At 39.6% G+C, this 23,779-nt stretch overlaps 1 protein-coding gene across 1 annotated transcript in view; it reads right to left on the bottom strand.

Moving 5' to 3' along the window:
• The window catches only part of LOC128684346 (periodic tryptophan protein 2 homolog), a 160,886-nt gene that overhangs the window by 12,488 nt on the left and 124,619 nt on the right, over positions 1 to 23,779 (bottom strand). The window contains exons 16-17 of the mRNA XM_070089131.1: positions 19,453 to 19,633; positions 10,337 to 10,480 (exon numbers count right to left, since the gene is read on the bottom strand). Of these exons, the coding sequence (XP_069945232.1) occupies positions 10,337 to 10,480; positions 19,453 to 19,633 (325 nt within the window). The remainder of the gene's footprint in view (positions 1 to 10,336; positions 10,481 to 19,452; positions 19,634 to 23,779) is intronic.

Here is a 23,779-nt window from a genome sequence, read left to right as displayed (position 1 = left end):
CGTCTCCCACCGAGGCAGGGTGACCCAAAAAAGAAAGAAAATCCCCAAAAAGAAAATACTTTCATCATCATTCAACACTTTCACCACACTCGCACATTATCACTGTTTTTGCAGAGGTGCTCAGAATACAACAGTCTAGAAGCATACACATATAAAGATACACAACATATCCCTCCAAACTGCCAATATTATTATTACAAATTATTATTATAAGTTATTATTACAAGTTATTATTATTATAATCATAATAAAAAAGAAGCACTAAACCCACAAGGGTTGTGAATTGCTATATATATAGTGAAGACATACAAAAGGAATGAATATTTATCTACAGTTATCCCCCAGTGTTTGACTAGAGAAAACGTAATTCTTCCAACACTCCTACAAAGCCGCTTTGTAAATAAATCTCATATTTATGTCAATTTTTATTCTGTAGGTGTATGTATAATGTATATATGCTATGTAACATGTTTCTTATATAATTTTGAAGAAAATATCATTGATGGATTAATGAAAATGTCTATATTAACGTAAAATAAGACATTTAATGTGCCCAAGAGAGATTATTATTACGTAGTATTACTATGGCGTCATGAGTAGAGACTCTTAGTGATTTTAATGTGTACCTGCACGCCAGTGCAGTGTGTAAGTATATTTAGGTACAGGTACACATAAGCATAATTATCAGAGTACAGTGGACCCCCGGTTAACGATATTTTTTCACTCCAGAAGTGTGTTCAGGTGCCAGTACTGACCGAATTTGTTCCCATAAGAAATATTGTGAAGTAGATTAGTCCATTTCAGACCCCCAAACATACATGTACAAACGCACTTACATAAATACACTTACATAATTGGTCGCATTCGGAGGTAATCGTTATGCGGGGGTCCACTGTACATATAAAATACGCAATAACTTTAAACACTTGAAATTTTGGAAAGTTTCTAGACATATTAGATGTGCTCACGGAGAATGTAAACAAACCGGGGGGTAAGGGGCATATTTGAAAGACTGCTTGCTGTATAGCAAATTTTGGTCATAATATGAAGTCGCCATATTAGCGGAAAGCCGTAAGGTGAAATGCCGTAAAGTGGGGCCCTACTGTATAAGTGGAAAAGATGGTGTTCTGCTTTTTGGTGATGTCTGCTTTCTGGCAGTAGCTTGGAACCTAACCTGCAGTATAAGTGGGGCCCTACTGTACACTTCTGTATAAACATTTAAAAATATACTAGAAATGTTATAAATGGTGCAAAGGTGACATTAAAATAATATCAAAGATGGTTGACACACACCCACTACCATTATAATATGCTCCTCACTTAGCAATGAATTCGTTTACCGACGTGGTCTTAGGAACAGAACTCCGTCATTAAGTGAGGAGAGGCTGTAATGCGCATTTCCATTAGGGAGTGATGGAGCAGATTCTTTCTATGAGTAGTACACATTTCCATTAAGGAGTGCCGTGGCAGGAAGGACTCAGACCTCCCACTATGCATTAGGCAACTCCACTGTCTAAGCACTGCAGGGGTGAGTGTAAGGTAGGGTGAAGGGATGTACACAAACGACCTCCAACAAAGGTCAGTGTACAGTGGACTCTCGACATTCGATATTAATCCATTCCTGAGAGCTCATCGAATGTCGAAAATATCGAAAGTCGAATTAATTTTCCCCATGAGAAATAATGGAAATCAAATTAATCCGTGCAAGACACCCAAAAGTATGAAAAAAAAAATTTTACCACATGAAATATTAAGCTTAATGCAATAGAATAATTACAATAACAATAGATTAATAACAATAGAACAATTGACACTTTCCTTTAATGAAGATCTGGTGATGATTGATGGGATGGGAGGAGGTGAGAGTGTGGATGGTGTTAGTGTTTAGAAGGGGAATCCCCTTCCATTAGGACTTGAGGTATCAAGTCTTTTTCCGGGGTTACTTCCCTTCTTCTTTTAATGCCACTAGGACCAGCTTGAGAGTCACTGGACCTCTGTCGCACAACATATCTGTCCATAGAGCTCTGTACCTCCTGTTCCTTTGTCTAAAACGGGCCATAACATTGTCATTGTAAAAGTCACCAGCACGGCTTGCAATAGCTGTGTTAGGGTGATTTTCATCCATAAAGGTTTGCAATTCAACCCACTTTGCACACATTTCCTTAATCTTTGAAGTCGGATTTATCAAATGTCAATGCCATCGAATGTCGGGGGTCCACTGTATCTGGATGCACATTGTTTGATTTTAGCTCAGTGCTCATTACTCAGTTTTTCCTACTTTTCATCGCCCCCATCTTATCTCTGGATAGTGCAAGTGACACTGGTGAAGCAAAAAAGCTTAAGTGTGCAACTATGCTTATTACAAAAAATGGAGGTAACTGAGACAATGAGGATGAAAAACCTGAGCCTGAAAGAGAGATGTGAATCACTATATACAGTTATTAAAGTTGCAGGCTTGTTTATTGAAGAGGACCATGACTCATCTCGAAGCACTGCTGTAAAGCATGCTCTGGAGCAAGCAGATGGGCTTTATCATCTGCTGTATAAAGAACTGCATGGTAAAACAAACAAGCAGTGTACCTAAGCACTCCACTCCGAAACTCAAGTGATGAAGCCACATCGTCACACAAATCCCAGCCTTTAACCCTTTGACTGTTGCAGTCGTATATATACGTCTTATGAGTTACTGTGTTTGACGTATATTTTTTTTTTTTCAACAAGTCGGCCGTCTCCCACCGAGGCAGGGTGACCCAAAAAAGAAAGAAAATCCCCAAAAAGAAAATACTTTCATCATCATTCAACACTTTCACCACACTCACACATTATCACTGTTTTTGCAGAGGTGCTCAGAATACAACAGTTTAGAAGCATATACGTATAAAGATACACAACATATCCCTCCAAACTGCCAATATCCCAAAACCCTCCTTTAAAGTGCAGGCATTGTACTTCCCATTTCCAGGACTCAAGTCTGACTATATGAAAATAACCGGTTTCCCTGAATCCCTTCACTAAATATTACCCTGCTCACACTCCAACAGATCGTCAGGTCCCAAGTATCATTCGTCTCCATTCACTCCTATCTAACACGCTCACGCACGCTTGCTGGAAGTCCAAGCCCCTCGCCCACAAAACCTCCTTTACCCCCTCTCTCCAACCCTTTTGAGGACGACCCCTACCCCTCCTTCCTTCCCCTATAGATTTATATGCTTTCCATGTCATTCTACTTTGATCCATTTTCTCTAAATGACCAAACCACCTCAACAACCCCTCTTCTGCCCTCTGACTAATGCTTTTATTAACTCCACACCTTTTCCTAATTTCCACACTCCGAATTTTCTGCATAATATTTACACCACACATTGCCCTTAGACAGGACATCTCTACTGCCTCCAACCGTCTCCTCGCTGCTGCATTTACCACCCAAGCTTCACATCCACATAAGAGTGTTGGTACTACTATACTTTCATACATTCCCTTCTTTGCCTCCATAGATAACGTTTTTTGACTCCACATATACCTCAACGCACCACTCACCTTTTTTCCCTCATCAATTCTATGATTAACCTCATCCTTCATAAATCCATCCGCCGACACGTCAATTCCCAAGTATCTGAAAACATTCACTTCTTCCATACTCCTCCTCCCCAATTTGATATCCAATTTTTCTTTATCTAAATCATTTGATACCCTCATCACCTTACTCTTTTCTATGTTCACTTTCAACTTTCTACCTTTACACACATTCCCAAACTCATCCACTAACCTTTGCAATTTTTCTTTAGAATCTCCCATAAGCACAGTATCATCAGCAAAAAGTAACTGTGTCAATTCCCATTTTGAATTTGATTCCCCATAATTTAATCCCACCCCTCTCCCGAACACCCTAGCATTTACTTCTTTTACAACCTCATCTATAAATATATTAAACAACCATGGTGACATTACACATCCCTGTCTAAGACCTACTTTTACCGAGAAGTATTCTCCCTCTCTTCTACACACCCTAACATGAGCCTCGCTATCCTCATAAAAACTCTTAACAGCATTTAGTAACTTACCACCTATTCCATATACTTGCAACATCTGCCACATTGCTCCTCTATCCACTCTATCATATGCCTTTTCTAAATCCATAAATGCAATAAAAACTTCCCTACCTTTATCTAAATACTGTTCACATATATGCTTCAATGTAAACACTTGATCTACACATCCCCTACCCACTCTGAAGCCTCCCTGCTCATCCGCAATCCTACATTCTGTCTTACCTCTAATTCTTTCAATTATAACCCTACTGTATACTTTTCCTGGTATACTCAGTAAACTTATTCCTCTATAATTTTTACAATCTCTTTTGTCCCCTTTCCCTTTATATAAAGGGACTATACATGCTCTCCGCCAATCCCTAGGTACCTTCCCCTCTTTCATACATTTATTAAACAAAAGTACCAACCACTCGAACACTATATCCCCCCTGCTTTTAACATTTCTGTCATGATCCCATCAGTTCCAGCTGCTTTACCCCCTTTCATTCTACGTAATGCCTCACGTACCTCCACCACACTTACATTCTGCTCTTCTTCACTCCTAAAAGATGGTATACCTCCCTGGCCAGTGCATGAAATTACCGCCTCCCTTTCTTCCACAACATTTAAAAGTTCCTCAAAATATTCTCGCCATCTACCTAATACCTCCCTCTCCCCATCTACTAACTCCCCTACTCTGTTTTTAACTGACAAATCCATACTTTCCCTAGGCTTTCTTAACTTGTTTAACTCACTCCAAAATTTTTTCTTATTTTCATTAAAATTTCTTGACAGTGCCTCTCCCACTCTATCATCTGCTCTCCTTTTGCACTCTCTCACCACTCTCTTCACCTTTCTTTTACTCTCCATATACTCTGCTCTTCTTATAACACTTCTGCTTTGTAAAAATCTCTCATAAGCTACCTTTTTCTCTTTTATCACACCCTTTACTTCATCATTCCACCAATCACTCCTCTTTCCTCCTGCCCCCACCCTCCTATAACCACAAACTTCTGCCCCACATTCTAATACTGCATTTTTAAAACAATTCCAACCCTTTTCAATCCCCCCACTACTCATCTTTGCACTAGCCCACCTTTCTGCCAATAGTCGCTTATATCTCACCCGAACTTCCTCCTCCCTTAGTTTATACACTTTCACCTCCCTCTTACTTGTTGTTGCCACCTTCCTCTTTTCCCATCTACCTCTTACTCTAACTGTAGCTACAACTAAATAATGATCCGATATATCAGTTGCCCCTCTATAAACATGTACATCCTGGAGCCTACCCATCAACCTTTTATCCACCAATACATAATCTAATAAACTACTTTCATTACGTGCTACATCATACCTTGTATATTTATTTATCCTCTTTTTCATAAAATATGTATTATTTATTACCAAATTTCTTTCTACGCATAGCTCAATTAAAGGCTCCCCATTTACATTTACCCCTGGTACCCCAAATTTACCTACTACTCCCTCCATAACATTTTTACCCACTTTAGCATTGAAATCCCCAACCACCATTACTCTCACACTTGATTCAAAACTCCCCACGCATTCACTCAACATTTCCCAAAATCTCTCTCTCTCCTCTACACTTCTCTCTTCTCCAGGTGCATACACGCTTACTATAACCCACTTTTCACATCCAATCTTTATTTTACTCCACATAATCCTTGAATTAATACATTTGTAGTCCCTCTTTTCCTGTCATAGCTTATCCTTCAACATTATTGCTACTCCATCTTTAGCTCTAACTCTATTTGAAACCCCTGACCTAATCCCATTTATTCCTCTCCATTGAAACTCTCCCACCCCCTTCAGCTTTGTTTCACTTAAAGCCAGGACATCCAGTTTCTTCTCATTCATAACATCCACAATCATCTCTTTCTTATCATTTGCACAACATCCACGCACATTCAGACTTCCCACTTTGACAATTTTCTTCTTATTATTCTTTTTAGTAATCTTTACAGGAAAAGGGGTTACTAGCCCATTGTTCCCGGCATTTTAGTTGACTTTTACAACACGCATGGCTTACGGAGGAAAGATTCTTATTCCACTTCCCCATGGATATAAAAGGAAAAGTAATAAGACCAAGAACTATTAAGATAAAATCAAAGAAAACTCAGATGAGTGTGTATAAATAAACGTGTACATGTATGTGTAGTGTGACCTAAGTGTAAGTAGAAGTAGCAAGACATGCCTGTAATCTTGCATATTTATGAGACAGACAAAAGACACCAGCAATCCTACCATCATGTAAAACAAATACAGGCTTTCGTTTTACACTCACTTGGCAGGACGGTAGTACCTCCCTGGGTGGTTGCTGTCTGCCAACCTATATATACTATATATACTCATAAATTCAAATCAAGCAGGAGAAAGCTGATAGGCCCACATGTGAGAGAATGGGTCTATGTGGTCAGTGTGCACCATATAAAAAAAATCCTGGAGCATGCAGTGCATAATGAGAAAAAAAAAAACTGACCATTTTTTTAATTAAAATGCCGACTTTGTGGTCTATTTTCGTATAGTATTTATGGTTGTATTCTCGTTTTCTTGGTCTCATTTGATAGAATGGAAAACATATTATACAAATAGAGGTGATTTTGATTGATTTTATAAAAAGAACCTGGAAATGGAGCTCAAAGTAGGGGAAATGTTTGATTTTTGCCGATGTTCAAAAGTAAACAAATGATGTTATTGTCCAATAAATGTCCAACTAGCCATTCTAATAATATACAATTATTACAGTATTGCAGTAGTCTGCATAACAGTAAATCTTCTATTTTTTATTTGAATAAAAATTCAAAATAGAAAGCAAGAGTAATATCAGAGGAGCCTGGAGATATGACTGATGAACAAAGAAAATTTTATTTTAGAGCCAGGAATGTCTGCATTGTTCATTCTGGACCTTATTTTGAAATTGTCATATTTTTAATTTTCGTGAAATTGGCCAAATTGCAAATTTCTGACCACGTTATTGGGTAGTTGAAATCGGTAAATGGGCAGTTTCTTGTACTCAATCGATAGAAAAAAACGGAGTTCTAAAGAAATAGCTACGAGTCTGGTCGGCTGGAACAATGGAATTAGCCGAAAATAGGGCTCAAAGTGAGCGAAATCACAGATTTGTAAATATTGCCAAGGTCGCTAACTTTGCGAGAGCTTAATTCCATCAGTTTTCCATCAAATTTCGTGTTTTTGGTGTTACTACAATCGGGAAAAGATTCTCTATCATGTCATAAGAAAAAATAATTTGTTTTTTTTTTAACCCTTTGGCTGTCGCGGCCGTATATATATGTCTTACGAGGTACCGTGTTTGACGTATATATACTCATAAATTCTAGCGGCTTCAAATCAAGCAGGAGAAAGCTGGTAGGCCCACATGTGAGAGAATGGGTCTGTGTGGTCAGTGTGCACCATATAAAAAAATCCTGGAGCACACAGTGCATAATGAGAAAAAAAAATCTCCGACCGTTTTTTTTAATTAAAATGCCGACTTTGTGGTCTATTTTCATATAGTATTTATGGTTGTATTCTCGTTTTCTTGGTCTCATTTGATAGAATGGAAAAAATATTATAGAAATAGAGGTGATTTTGATTGATTTTACTATAAAAAGAACCTAGAAATGGAGCTCAAAGTAAGGGAAATGTTTGATTTTTGCCAATGTTCAAAAGTAAACAAATGATGCCATTGTCCAATAAATGTCCAACTAGCCATTCTAATATGCAGTCATGAATGGATTGATGTTATTTATACAATTATTACAGTATTGGAGTAGTCTGCGTAATAGTAAGTCTTCTATTTTTTGTTTGAATAAAAATTCAAAATATAAAGCAAGAGTAACATCAGAGGGGCCTGGAGACATGACTGATGAGCAAAGAAAATGTTATTTTAGAGCCAGGAATGTCTGCATTGTTCATTCTGGACCTTATTTTGAAATTGTCATATTTTTTAGTTTTCGTGAAATTGGCCAAATTGCAAATTTCTGACCACATTATTAGGTAGTTGAAATCGGTAAATGGGCAGTTTCTTGTACTCAATCGATAGAAAAAATGAAGTTCTAAAGAAACAGCTATGAGTTTGGGCAACTGGAACAATGGAATTAGCCGAAAATAGGGCTCAAAGTGCGCGAAATCGCCGATTTGTAAACAGCGCCGAGGTCGCTAACTTCGCAAGAGCATAATTCCGTCAGTTTTCCATCAAATTTCGTTTTTTTGGTGTCATTACAATCGGGAAAAGATTCTCTATCATTTCATAAGAAAAAATAATTTTTTTTTTTTTTAAATTTTGCGACACCAGGAGACACCTCAGGATTGGGGGTTGCGACAGTCAAAGGGTTAAATTTTGCGACACCAGGAGACACCTCAGGATTGGAGGTTGCGACAGTCAAAGGGTTAACTATGACCCAGTAGGGCCACAGCCACCCTCTCCACTCACTTCAAGATGATAAGTCTTCTGAACTAGAAAAAAATGCTGACTGACTAGATTCAGGAGAAAACAAAAAAAATGTGAGCCACTTAATTTTCATGTGATTTGATCCTTGAGAAAACCTTATCTTACTCTCAGTGTGCGAGCAGGCAGGAAAGTGTGCAAACAAGTGTACCCTTGATCAGAGATGGTTTAAGTGCAAAATGCCAATGCCACTCACGTAGATCTACATTTTACGCAAAGTGCCTTCAAATATGCTGTGAATGGTAAATTTTGTTATATACATGAGAGAATGGGTCTGTGCAGTGAGTTTGCAATGTATAAATAAAAATCCTGCCTCCACACTGTGCATGATAAGGGAAATAAACCTATGACCTTGTGTTTGGTTTAATTAAAACAGCAACTGTTTCTTGGTATCAACTGATAGAACTGAAGACATACTAGTGAAGCAAGATAAAATCTGGTGGAAAATTTATGGAATTATGCAGGTGTAAAATTAGTGGTTTTGGCACAATTTATGCAATGGTGATTTTGTCCACTTTCGAGTTCTATTTTAAGCCAATTCCACTGTTCCATTTTTTGACCAAATTCTTAGCTATTTTGCTAGTACACCTTCCATTTATTGACTGAGCACAAGAAACACTTATTCAACTATTTTAAGTACCCTACAAAGTTCACAGAATTCAGTAATTTGGCCAATTTTACAAAAAAAAAAAAAATACCAATTTAAAAAGAGTCCATAATAAACAATGTAGAGATTTCTGGCACTAAAGCAACATTTCCTCTGTTCATTAATCACATCCTAGGCTTCTCCTATACTACACTTTCCTCCCATTTTCAATTGTTTCACACAAAAATTAAAGATTTGCTCTATTTTTTAATTAAATATAACCAGGAAAGATTGGTCATGGTTTACAGTGTCCCAATAATTGAATCAGGCCTATTAAAACAGACTGAGGGCTATAAGGTGTCTTACCTGCCCTCTGGAATATCGGCAAAAATTTAATATTTTCACTACTTCGAGTTCAATTTCATATTACTTCCAGTCCTAAAACCAATCAAAATCATTTCTATTTCCATAATATCTTCCATTCTATTAAATGATACACAGAAATGGCAAATAAAACCATAAAAACCATCAAAGTTGCTTTTTTAAGCCATACGCACTGCAACTGTTTTGTTTTTCCCATCATGCACCACATGGAGCAGGATTTTTTTATACTGTGCACACTCACCACACAGATGCAGTCTTTCATATCTAGGCCCAAATTTACTGCTCACAGCTTACCTGAGTGAGCTGAGCTCATGATATTATTATCACACCAACAACAATGAAAATAAAAATAGCGGGCAGCATCGGCAGGACATAAGGCAAGAAAAACTACTGCTATGAAAACAAAAAGTACAGATTGAGAAAATACAGGATATAGTTTTGACTAAAAAAAAAAAAAAAAAAAATATTCTTCTCCCACCTTAGATAATTTGAATCCAATTACAAATTCTTCATCACTGACAATTTCTTTATTATTGACGAATACAAGTTCTTAGTGGAAACTATCAAGAGTGCACCATATTATTTGCCATGTACTTATATCAAGAGTAGACCATCTTACAAGTTTTGTACTGCATATCATCATCTTTTCTGCCATGTGCTGTACATCAAGGGTACCTCATCTTACCTGCCTTGTACTGTACACCAAGAGTACCTCATCTTACCTGCCTTGTACTGTACACCAAGAGTACCTCATCTTATCTGCCTTGTACTCTACATCAAGAATACTTCATCATACCTGCCATGTACTGTACACCAAGAGTACATCAACTTACCAGCCTTGTACTCTACATCAAGAGTACATCATCTTACCTGCCATGTAGTCTTTCTCTTTCAATTTTTGTTTAATAGCTGAAGGTGTGTTGGAGATGTCTAAGCTGAGTGGATCAAACAGCCAGTCATTGTCCAGAGAATATACTAGAAGTCCTTCACTGCTGCTTGCTGCCCAACTCCGACCTTGAGAAAAAATAACATGAATTAAATATATATTGTATATACATAATGTCTATCTGTATGTGTGTACGTACTTACCTCTATGTATGAGCTGTATGTACATGTACCGTATGTGCATGTGATATTTATGTTTTCTTGTCTAAGACAACTGATCTTTTCTACCAAGGTAGAGAGCCATAGAAGGCAACACATTCATCATTGCTCATTTCCTAGTCAATTTTGTTTCATAATACACAGACACCATTATTCAAATGATCTACAGACCCATAACATCTCTAACTTTCCGTTAGAGTGTAAGAATTATTCCTCCAACTTCCAGAACTCAGTCCAAATGACAAGTTTCCCAAATCCCATCACTGTTATTACCAAGTTCATATGCAAACAGCATGTTCAATACAGTGGACCTCCAGATTAAGACGTCATCGGATTAAGTAATAATCGAATTAAGTAACATTTTTCCATCAAAATATTGGCTCGGTTAACGACACTGAACTCAGTTAAAGTCATTTGTCCCGAATGTGTCCGTGTGCTGCGAGTGCCCCAGATACTCCATGTACAACCAGTGTGCCATTGTTTACCAGCCAGTGAGGATGATTCCACACGTACATGCAATACATTTGATATTATTCCATTGTTTTTAGTGCTTGTAACTGCTAAATAAGTCACCATGGGTCCAAAGAAAGCTTCTAGTACCAGCCCTTTGGTAAAGAGGGTGAGAAACACTATAGAATTCAAGAAAAAGTTGGTAGAAAAATATGAAAGTGGTGGTGGAAGAGGGTGGTAGCGACGGTGGTACACCAACCAGGGTACTTCCCTACATACCAGCCAGGGTACTTCCCCACACATCAGCCAGGGTACTTCCCTACATACCAGCCAGGGTACTTCCTCACACATCAGCCAGGGTACTTCCCCACATACCAGCCAGGGTACTTCCCCACATACCAGCCAGGGTACTTCCCCAAACACCAGCCAGGGTACTTCCCCACATACCAGCCAGGGTACTTCCCCACACACCAGCCAGGGTACTTCCCCACACACCAGCCAGGGTACTTCCCCACACACCAGCCAGGGTACTTCCCCACACACCAGCCAGGGTACTTCCCTACATACCAGCCAGAGTACTTCCCCACCTGGTGGTTAACGCTCTCGCTTCACACGGTGAGGGCCTGGGTTCGATTCCCAGCCAGAGTAGAAACATTGGACGTGTTTCTTTCCACCTGTTGTCTATGTTCCCCATCAGTAAAATGGGTACCTGGGTGTTAGTCGACTGGTGTGGGTCGCATCCTGGGACACTGACCTAAGGAGGCCTGGTCACAGACCGGGCGGCGGGGGCATTGACCCCCGGAACTCTCTCCAGGTAAACTCCAGGTAAACACACCAGCCAGGGTACTTCCCCACACACCAGCCAGTGTACTTCTCCACACACCAGCCAGGGTACTTCCCCACACGCCAGCCACTGTACTTCCCCACACGCCAGCCAGGGTACTTCCCCCACACCAGTTAGGGTACTTCCCCACACACCAGCCAGGGTACTTCCCCTCATACCAGCCAGGGTACTTCCCCACACATCAGCCAGGGTACTTCCCCACACACCAGCCAGGGTACTTCCCCACACACCAGCCAGGGTACTTCCCCACATACCAGCCAGGGTACTTCCCCACACACCAGCCAGGGTACTTCCCCACACACCAGCCAGGGTACTTCCCCACACACCAGCCATGGTACTTCCCCACACACCAGCCAGGGTACTTCCCCACATGCCAGCCAGGGTACTTTCCCACATACCAGCCAGGGTACTTCCCCACACACCAGCCAGGGTACTTCCCCACAAACCAGCCAGGGTACTTCCCCACAAACCAGCCAGGGTACTTCCCCACACACCAGCCAGGGTACTTCCCCACACACCAGCCAGGGTACTTCCCCACACACCAGCCAGGGTACTTCCCCACACACCAGCCAGGGTACTTCCCCACACACCAGCCAGGGTACTTCCCCACATACCAGCCAGGGTACTTCCCCACATACCAGCCAGGGTACTTCCCCACACACCAGCAAGGGTACTTCCCCACACACAATCTGATTTTAGTAGGACTTGTGCATGAGTGAATAGAATCATCAAAGCTTATTGCTTGGGAAGCACTGAAAATTGGGTTGGGCAAATACAATTCTGTTAGTGGGATGGTTTGTGAAGGACCTGCCTAGTATGAGCCAACAGGCCTGCTGCAGTGTTCCTGCTTTCTAATGTGCAAACATTTATGGATGAACATCACCCTGACACAGCTGTTGCAGGTCGTGCTGGCAACATCTACAATGACAATGTTGTGTCCCATTTTAGGGACACAACATTGTCATTGTAGAGATGCCAGAAACACAGCTCTCTGGACAGATATTTAGTGCCACAGGTGTGCAGTGACTCTCAAGCTGGTTCTAGGGAGTAACCCCAGAAAAGGAATTGGTACCTGAAGTCTTTATGGAAGGGGATTCCCCTTCCAAACAATAGTACACCTCCATCCTCTCCCCTTCTCCCATCCCATCACTCATCAATAAGTCTTCAATAAAGGTAAGTGTCATTTCAGTAATATTTTACTCTGCATGTCTCATTGTTTTCTGTGTAGGGAAATGTATATTTCATGTAAAAAAAATTATTTTTTTTTAATACCTTTGGGTGTCTGGAACAGATTAATTGGATTTCCATTATTTCTTATGGGGAAAATTAATTCAGATTAAGTCAGATTCAGTATAAGACACTCTCTCTGGAATGGATTAATTACGTTATCCAGGGGTCCACTGTATTAATAATAGAGCAAAATATTGAATATTTGTATACTACCACTTTCACCTGTCTAGACTTAAGTAGTCTTTAACCCTTTGACTGTCGCGGTCGTATATATACATCTTACGAGGTACCGTGTTTGACGTATATATACTCATAAATTCTAGCAGCTTCAAATCAAGCAGGAGAAAGCTGGTAGGCTCACATGTGAGAGACTGGGTCTGTGTGGTCAGTGTACACCATATAAAAAAAATCCTGGAGCACGCAGTGCATAATGAGAAAAAAAAAACTCCGACCGTTTTTTTTAATTAAAATGCCGACTTTGTGGTCTATTTTTGTATAGTATTTATGGTTGTATTCTCGTTTTCTTGGTCTCATTTGATAGAATGAAAAACATATTATAGAAACAGAGGTGATTTTGATTGATTTTACTATAAAAAGAACCTGGAAATGGAGCTCAAAGTAGGGGAAATATTTGATTTTTTGCAAGTGTTCAAAAGTAAACAAATGATGTCATTGTCCAATAAATGTCCAACTACCCATTCTAATATGCGGTCATGAATGGGTTGATGTTATTTATACAATTATTACAATATTGCAGTAGTCTGCATAACAGTAAATCTTCTATTTTTTGTTTGAATAAAAATTCAAAATAGAAAGCAAGAGTAATATCAGAGGAGCCTGGAGATGTGACTGATGAACAAAGAAAATGTTATTTTAGAGCCAGGAATGTCTGCATTGTTCATTCTGGACCTTATTTTGAAATTGTCATATTTTTTAATTTTCGTGAAATTGGCCAAATTGCAAATTTCTGACCACGTTACTGGGTAGTTGAAATCGGTAAATGGGCAGTTTCTTGTACTCAATCGATAGAAAAAATGGAGTTCTAAAGAAATAGCTATGAGTTTGGTCGACTGGAACAATGGAGTTAGCCGAAAATAGGGCTCAAAGTGGGTGAAATCGCCGATTTGTAAATATCGCCACAGTCGCTAACTTCGCGAGAGCATAATTCCGTCACTTTTCCATCAAATTTCGTTTTTCTGGTGTCATTACAATCGAGAAAAGACTCTCTATCATTTCATAAGAAAAAATAATCTATTTTTTTTTTTTTAAATTTTGCGACACCAGGAGACGCCTCAGGATTGGGGGTTGCAACAGTCAAAGGGTTAAGTATTAGGTTAAGTCTGCCTGAACTGCCATGGCACGATAGTGGCTTTCTTTGTACCAATCAAATTATGAAATGTACACACACATTGTAACCTTAGCAAAGAAATAAAACTTTATTTATTTATACTATTATCACCAGGATAAATACAGCACCTGAGTGCTCTCCTCATTCCTTCATATTCTGCTGAAGAGGACCTCAGCTAGAGGTTGAAATATACAAACTGCCATTCATCCTTATTACTGTCTTGTGTAGGACTTCCTCTCTCACTGATCAGTGTACATTATATACTGTATTATTTAAGCTCAGATTAATCTTACCTATTAATTAACAATATTACCCAGTAATATGATACAACTTATAAGAATGAGCCAAGTTGGAAAACACCTCTTAGATGTAATTTTAATTAGGTAATCAAATATGAAGTAAAGTAGTAAAGTACAGTATAGCCCCACTTTACGGTGTTTCGTCTTACAAAGTTCTGCTAATACGGACATTTCAATTATGACCAAAACTCGCTATACGGCTCCCCCCGCCTGACTTTCTAATATGGTCACCGCGCACCACCTGGATCGTTTACATTCTCCGTGAGCGCCACATCTCTCTATTATGACTGGAAACTTTCCAAAATTTCAAGTGTTTTAAAGTTATTTCATGTTTTATATATACAGTTAACCCCAACTTATGAAGGCCTCATCTTACGATAAAATCGACTTACAAAGCGTTTCAGCGTAAAAAAATTCCCCCGACATACGAACAAAAACTCGACTTACATCATTCATCCCGAACGCGTCCACACGTCTCTCTGGCCTGAACGCACCTTAGCTGCCCTGCCTTCATTTAGTGTGCCAATATTTACAAGCCAGTGCAGTCGTTCCCACGCATACATTCGGTACATTTTGTATTATTCTAGTGTTTTTAGTGCTTGTAACTGCTAAATAAGCCACATTGGGCCCAAAGAAAGCTTCTAGTGCCAACCCTGTGGTAAAAAGGGTGAAAATTACTATAGAAATGAAGAAAGAAATAATCACAAAATATGAGAGTGGAGTACGTGTCTCCGAGCTGGCCAGGTCGTACAATAAACCCCAATCAACCATCGCTACTATCTTGACCAACAAAAAGGCAATCAAGGAAGCTGTTGTTGCAAAAGGTGCAAGTATCTTTTCAAAACACAGATCGCAAGTACTTGAAGATGTTGAGACACTGTTACTGGTGTGGATAAACGAAAAACATATCAGGAGATAGCATCTCGCAAGCGATCATATGTGAAAAGGCAAGGCAGTTGCATGACGATTTAATTAAAAAAATGTCTGCAACTAGTGGCGATGTGAGTGAATTTAAGGGCAGCAAAGGTTGCTTTGAAAGATTTAAGAATTGTAGTGGCATACACAGTGTGATAAGGCATGGTGAGGCTGCCAGTTCGGACAAAAAAGCGGCTGAAAAATATGTGCAGGAATTCCAGGGGTACACAGAGGCTGAAGGATTGCAACCCCAGCAATTGTTTAACTGTGACGAAACAGGCCTGTTTTGGAAGAACATGCCTAACAGGACCTACATTACATAGGAGGAAAAAGCACTCCCAGGACACAAGCCTATGAAGGGCAGGGTTACTTTAATGCTGTGTAATAATGCTAGTGGGGATTGCAGAGTGAAGCCTCTACTCGTGTATCACTCTGAAACTCCCAGTGTTTTCAGGAAAAACAATGTCGTCAAGGCTAAGTTGTGCGTGATGTGGAGGACAAACAGCAAGGCATGGGTCACTAGGGACATTTTCTATGATTGGTTTTACCATGTGTTTGGCTCCACTGTGAAAAATTGAACCTTAAGTGCCTCTTGGTATTAGACAATGCTCCTGTTCATCCTTCAGACTTGCCAGAGCGAATTTTGGGGGACTTTAGTTTTATAAAAGTGAAATTCTTGCCTCCTAATACCACTCCTCTCCTCCAGCCCAAGGACCAGCAGGTCATTTCAAATTTCAAAAATCTGTACACCAAAGCAATGTTTCAAAAGTGTTTTGAAGTGACCGCAGACACTCGATTGACTCTAAGAGTTTTGGAAAGATCACTTTAGTATCCTCAACTGCATAAACCTTATAGGTAAGGCTTGGGAAGGACTGACTAACAGTACCTTGAACTCTGCTTGGAGGAAAATGTGGCCAAAATGTGTAGAAGAGAGGGATTTTGAAGGGTTTTGGGTTAACCCTCAGGAGCCTATGCTAGTTGTGGAATCTATTGTGGCATTGGGGAAGTCCTTTGGGTTGGAGGTTAGTAGGGAGGATGTGGAAGAGTTGGTGGAGGATGACGATGAAGAACCAACCACTGATCAGCTGCGAGAGCATCTGCAACAGCAAGAGGCCACAACTGAGGAAATTGCTTCAGAGGAGGGGAGAGAGAAATTGAGGAAATTGCCTTCTTCAAAGATTAAGGAAATGTAACCTTCATGGAAGAAAATCACCCTGACACAGCTATTGCAAGCCGTGCTGGTGACTATTACAATGACAATGTTGTGACCCACTTTAGGAAAATCTTAAAGGAACGCGAGGTACAGAGCTCTATGGACAGATTTTTGGTGCGACAGAGATTCAGTGACTCTGAAGTTGTTCCCATTGGCATTAAAAGAAGAAGGGAAGTAACCCTCGAAAAGGAATTGGCACCTAAAGTGCTTATGAAAGGGGATTCCCCTTCCAAAAATTAATACACTTCCATCTCCCCTCCTCCCATCTTATCACACATCACTACAGCTTCAATAAAGGTGTCATTTATTCTTCAGTTAGTACAGTATATTGTGCATGTATCCTTCTTTTTGTGTGTAGGAAAATGTATATTACATGTGTTAAAAAAAAAATTTTCATACTTTTGGGTGTCTGGAATGGATTAACTGGATTTCCATTATTTCTCATGGGGAAAATTAATTTGATTTACGATAATTTTGTCTAACGATGAGCTCTCTGGAACGGATTAATATCATAAGTTTGCTGCTGTAGCATCGTCTGTTGCTGCTGTACCACCGTCAGCTGCTGCTGCTGCTGTAGCATCGTCTGCTGCTGCTGTAGCATCGTCTGTTGCTGCTGTAGCATCATCTGTTGCTGCTGTACCACCGTCAGCTGCTGCTGCTGCTGTAGCATCGTCTGCTGCTGCTGTAGCATCGTCTGTTGCTGCTGTAGCATCGTCTGTTGCTGCTGTACCACTGTCAGCTGCTGCTGCTGCTGTAGCATCGTCTGCTGCTGCTGCTGCTGTAGCATCGTCTGCTGCTGCTGTAACATCGTCAGTTGCTGCTGTAGCATCGTCTGCTGCTGCTGTAGCATCGTCTGTTGCTGCTGTAGCATCGTCTGTTGGTGCTGTACCACCGTTGTTGGTGTGGCTTATTGAGAATACCAAGAAACAATTAACCCCAGAGGATTTGCCACCCAGGATAACCCAAAAAAGTCAGTGTCATCGAAGACTGTCTAACTTATTTCCATTGGGGTCCTTAATCTTGTCTCCCAGGATGCAACCCACACCAGTCGACTGACACCCAGGTGAACAGGGAAAATGCCTGGAACTAGTGCTCATATTGGTGAATTTAAAGCCAGCAAAGGTTGGTTTGAGAGATTTAAGAATCGTAGTGGCATACACAGTGTGATAATGCCTGTTCTGGAAGAAAATACCAAACAGGACCTACAGTACTCAGGAGGAAAAGGCACTCCCAGGACACAGTGTCTCATCAGTCATTGCTGCATCTTCAATAAAGGTAAGCGTCATTTATTCTTCATTTAGTAGAGTAGTACATGCACAATATATATTGTGCATGTACTACTCTACTATTGTGCATGTATCCTTCTCTTTGTGTGTAGGAAAATGTATATTTCGTGTGGTAAAATTTTTTTTTTCATACTTTTGGGTGTCTTGCACGGATTAATTTGATTTCCATTATTTCTTATGGGGAAAATTCATTCGCATACCGAACATTTCGCATAACAGCCAGCCCTCTTGCACGGATTAAGGTCGCTATGCGGGGGTCCACTGTACTCTGATAATTATATCTATGTGTACCTGTACCTAAATAAACTTACACACTGTGCTGGCATGCACAGTGTGTAAGTTTAAGACTGTCTTATTAGTTTTGAAGATGTCATATTAATAAAGAAAATAATATGCAATAATAATCGCTCTGAGGCACACTAAATGTCATATATTACGTTAATATAGGCATTTTCATTAATCCATCGACGATTTTTTTTTCAAAATTATATAATAAACATGCTACATAATATATAAACATGATAAATACACCCCACAGTAGAATAAATTAACATAAATATGAGATGTTTTACCAGTCGTCTTGTTGGAGTGTTGGAAAGAATAATGTTTTCTCTAGTTCAACACCACATAAAATGTATACACAAGAGTATTACTGGGTGTAACTGTAGAAAATTATTCCTTTCGTATACCTTCACTCTGAGCATCATTCCTTCTAATAATGGTGTTTTACATGAGAATGTGAGTGTACCTCTTTATTTATTCTACTATACCAATGTGGATACAACTTGTACACAATGAGGTATTTGTATGAACCATAACCAGATGCGTTCGTTTGCTCGTTCTCTCTCTCGTTTATTCGTTTTACCTCATTTACTCACCTCTCACTCTACATTAAGGTAAGTAATGAGTGAACTGTACGTGTATTTTATCACTCTAGGGCGCTTTAAATGATGTAGTACATTACGTGTAGGTGGGGTGGCCTGGCTGGCTACCATACCTCCCACACCTGACTTCTCACCCTACATTAAGACTACAAATATTTTAAGGTAAGTAATGAGTGTACTTTATGTGTATTTAACTTTTTATTGTTTTTAATGCCTAGTTCCATTTCTAACTTAATGTATGTTAGTGTAAACTTGTTATCTAGCATTTATATAATTTATAAGTGAAAAAAATGGTATTCTGCTTTCTGGTGATGTCCACTTTCTGGCAGTAGCCTGGAACCTTACCTGCAGTATAAATGGGGCCCTACTGTATTTCAGAAATGTAGCAATACAACGGATGACACTGTAGTTACCTGTTGGTGAGAATGTGAGCGAGGTAACACGAACCTCCGGTCTGAAGGCTCTACAAGACATATCACCTTGTCTGGTTCCTGGAAGTTTGATGTGAATACTTTTTCCATTTTCATCTTCCCTATCCTCAACCAGGGCAAGATTAATGTTGTTTTCTGCCATCTTTCGACGATTTATGATTTCCTGGGATAAACACGTCAAAATCGATCAATAATTATGCGTGAAAAATGACAGTGAGAATACAGTAAACCCTCAGTATATAAGACTAATAGGGATATTGTCAGAATAATGTTAAAAAAGGCCAAAAAAAAAAGTACAGTAGACCGTTATATTACAGAGTAGTTATGTTCCTGAAAATGTCGTGTTAGGTAAATCTGTTAGATAAACTGAAGAACTTATGGGAAAAATAGGGTTACATTCCTGGGAGCCCCAAAAAAGCCAAACAACTTTTTTTTAGACCTCCAGCTCTTACAAAAATAAAAGTGAATATGTAATTGTTGTTGTTCATTGCTGTGATGTATTATGTTGCTTTTACTACTTAAGACTACAAAGGCAACAGAAATAATCGAATTTCTTACCTTAAATTGTGGGTGCTGGTGTTTGTTGATGATTGTAAAGAAAGTGGAGAGTTATGCTGTGGCCCTACTGGGCTGAGGTAGATGGCAGAGGTTCTGGTAATGAAGTCGATGGTTGTACTGGAGTGTGCATAAATTCTGTAATGAATTTCTGTTCTATTTTACCCCGCAGTACATTATACAACTGACAGTAAGGCATCAGCTGCTCTAAACAGTGCTTCAGAGCACTGCTTCTAGATTTGTCAGGGTCCATTTCAGTGAAAAAGTGTAACTTTAAGTTAGTAGATCAGTAAAGTCAAGTCAGTAAGTCAGTCAATAAGTAAGTCAAGTAAATCCAGCAAGTCAGTCATTCAAGCAAGTCTATCAGTAAGTCAGTCAAGACAGTCAGTCAGTCAAGTAAGTTGGTCAAATTAGTCAGTCAGTAAATCAGTCAAATAAGTCAATAAGTCAGTCAAGTCAGTAACTCAAGTAAGTCAGTCAAGTAAGTCAGTCAAGTAAGTCAGTCAAGTCAGTCAGTCAAGTCAGTCAGTCAAGTCAGTAAGTGAGATGACATCGTGGGTTATTCATTACACAAACTCGTGTATTTACCTCATTCATTTTTTATTGCACAAACTGATGCTTCATTACGGCCATATGCTTTCTCTTGTCTAATATCTCTATTTTCTTCATAACTCTAAGACTTATACCTTTTCTTACCACTTTCAGCAACACTCGTATATCTACTAGGTGCCATAATTGCTTGGCAGATACAAAATATGGCAATTAAAAGATCAAAACACAATTCACAAATACAGCTAGCTCCTAGGAGAGAATCATACTAGACACATATGCATGAAGGCTGGGATGGGGGTGTCTGGGGTGGCAGGGGATGGTGGTAGGACTCCCCCTCTGACACAATGGTCTAACCCACTGCCAGGCGGCGGCCTGAGCTGAGCAAATTTTTTCCCATCCTCAAACGGAACCGTGTTAAGTTAATTTTACGAAGCGTTGTATATAATTATGCCACAATTTTTCAAAACGTGGCAAATAAATCCATGTAATATAACGGTCTACTGTACACCTAATATAGTAGTATACACACAATTTACAGATATACAGTAGGACCACCATATCCACAGATCCAGTTTCCGCTGTTCCGGTTATCCACTGCTTACCATGGCCCAAAAACAACCCTTAATTTTGTGTAATAATGGCCCCAAAGTGCAAAAGTAGTGATGCTGGCAGTTCTTCATAGCCTAAGAGAAGCTGTGAAGTGCTTCTCATCAGTGAAAAAGTGTTAATTCTCGACTTATTATGTGTAATTTATCAATTAAACTTTATCATAGGTATGTAAATGAGAAACGACTGATATCTAAGGTTCGTTAGTATCCGTGGTTTCAGGTATCCATGGTAGGTATTGGAACTTATCCCCGCGAATATGGAGGTCCTACTGTACTGCAATAAACACCGAAAATAAAGGAGTTACACAATTTAACCACTGGATTTTGCCCACAATTTCAAAAGTCCATTATATCAAGGACCATTACATCAAGATTTTACTGTACTTTTGTGAAAACATTTTGTCTAAACTTATTCTTTAACACACACACACACAATATAAAGAGATAAGTTGAAGAGCCAAAAATGAGTATGCACAGATAAGGAGAGAGGCCCAACAACAGTATGAAAATGACATAGCATTAAAAGTCAAGTCTGACCCGAAGCTGTTGTATAGCCACATCAGGAGGAAGACAACAGTCAAAGATCAGGTAATCAGGTTGAGGAAGGAAGGTGAGGAGCTCACAAGAAACGACCAAGAAGTATGTGAGAAGCTCAACATGAGATTTAAGGAAGTTTTTACAGTGGAGACAGAAAGGACTCAGGGAAGTCAGAATAGGGAGGTACACCAACAAGGGATATACCACCAAATGCTGGATGAAATACACACAACCGAGGATGAGGTGAAGAAGTTGTTAAGTGAGCTTGATACCTCAAAGATGGTAGGACCAGAAAACATCTCTCCATGGGTCCTTAGAGAGGGAGCAGAGACAGTGTGTGCCACTAACAACAATTTTCAACACATCCAGTGAAGTGATAAATGGTTTAGAAAATGATGATGTCATGTGTGGTGAAACATTTCCTTAATAAAGATTCCCATATGTTGCATAAGCGTCTCAATCTTCACATACAGTGAAACTGGGCAACTACCTGAGGTATGGAAGACGGCAAATGTAATCCCCATTTTTAAGAAAGGAGACAGACACAAGGCACTAAACTACAGACCTGTGTCACTGATGTGTATAGCATGCAAAGCCATGGAGAAGATAATCAGGAGGAGAGTGGTGGAGCACCTAGAACAGAATAAGCTTATAAACGACAACCAGCACGGATTCAGGGAAAAAAAAGCCTGTGTCACAAACCTACTGGAGTTTCATGACAAGGTAACAGAAGTAAGACACAAAAGAGAGGGGTGGGTAGATTGCATTTTCTTGGACTGCAAGAAGGCCTTCGACACAGTTCCTCACAAGAGATTAGTGAAAAAGCTAGATGATCGGGCATGCATAACAGGAAGGGCACTGCAATGGATCAGGGAATACCTGACAGGGAGGCAACAACGAGACATGGAACGTGACAAGGTGTCAGAGTGAGCACCTGTGACAAATGGGGCTCCACAGAGGTCAGCCCTAGGACCCGTGCTTTTTTGGAATATGTGAATGACATGATGGAAAGGATAGACTCAGAAGTGTCCCTGTTTGCAGATGATGTCAAGTTAATGAGGAAAATTAAACTGGGTGAGGATCAGGCAGGACTACAAAGGGACCTGGACAGGCTGCAAGCCTGGTTCAGCAACTGGCTCCTTGAATGCAAATGCAAAGTCACGAAGATAGGGAAAGGGCAAAAAAAAAAAAAAAAAACACAGACAAAGTATAGGCTAGGTGGCCAAAAACTGCAAACCTCACTCAAGGAAAAGGATCTTGGGGTGGGTATAACACCGAGCACATCTCCTGATCATTTAGTAACTACAGTAGCAGAGCTATGCTTGTGGAAACCTAATTCCTTTTTGAAGTAAATCATATATTTTTTTTAAATTTCCACTGATTGTAGCACTTTTGAAAGAGTTGAACACGTCAAAACCAATGAAGCCTAACAAGACATTGTATGGAATATTAAGAGTAGCAAACTCCCTGAACAAAGCACTCAGCAGGACTTTCAACAAAAGATAAGTTGTCATAACCTGGAGACCAGTACAGTGGTACCTCTGGTCACTAACGCTTCCAAACACGAACAAATCAGGACACGACTAAATCGAGTTGCAACCAGAGTTTTGGAACGAATTAAGGTCGTGACCAGAGGTTCCCCTGTATATTAAACAAGTATCACAAACAAGGAGATAAAGACAATAATCCAATCCCAACATATAAAATAGTGTACTCTGGGCTACAGATATGATAATCAGGATGTGAACACAGAAGGGATCAGGATTAAGGAAATGGATGGAAACCATACACTAATATAAGCCAGAGACAAAAGAGAACATTTGTTTACATAACAAGTCAAGGACAAAATAGGCTACAAAAATTAATGAATGCTGTCTTGACATACAGATTTAAAATTAAGTGCTGCATAACATAGAAAGATAATGTCAGCTAATTAGTTGGTCCAGGTGCTGAAGCTCAACCCCAATAAGCTCATCAAAAACACCCACAAAAAAAAAAAGTAACTCAAATATACCATTTACTTTTTGGCCTTTATATAAAAAATAATTGCCATAATT

This window comes from Cherax quadricarinatus, chromosome 2 (assembly GCF_038502225.1).
Source record: "Cherax quadricarinatus isolate ZL_2023a chromosome 2, ASM3850222v1, whole genome shotgun sequence".
In the NCBI taxonomy this organism is placed as follows: domain Eukaryota; kingdom Metazoa; phylum Arthropoda; class Malacostraca; order Decapoda; family Parastacidae; genus Cherax; species Cherax quadricarinatus.
The sequence above is the reverse complement of the archived record's forward strand: the minus strand, read 5'-3'. Positions and strand labels throughout refer to the sequence as shown.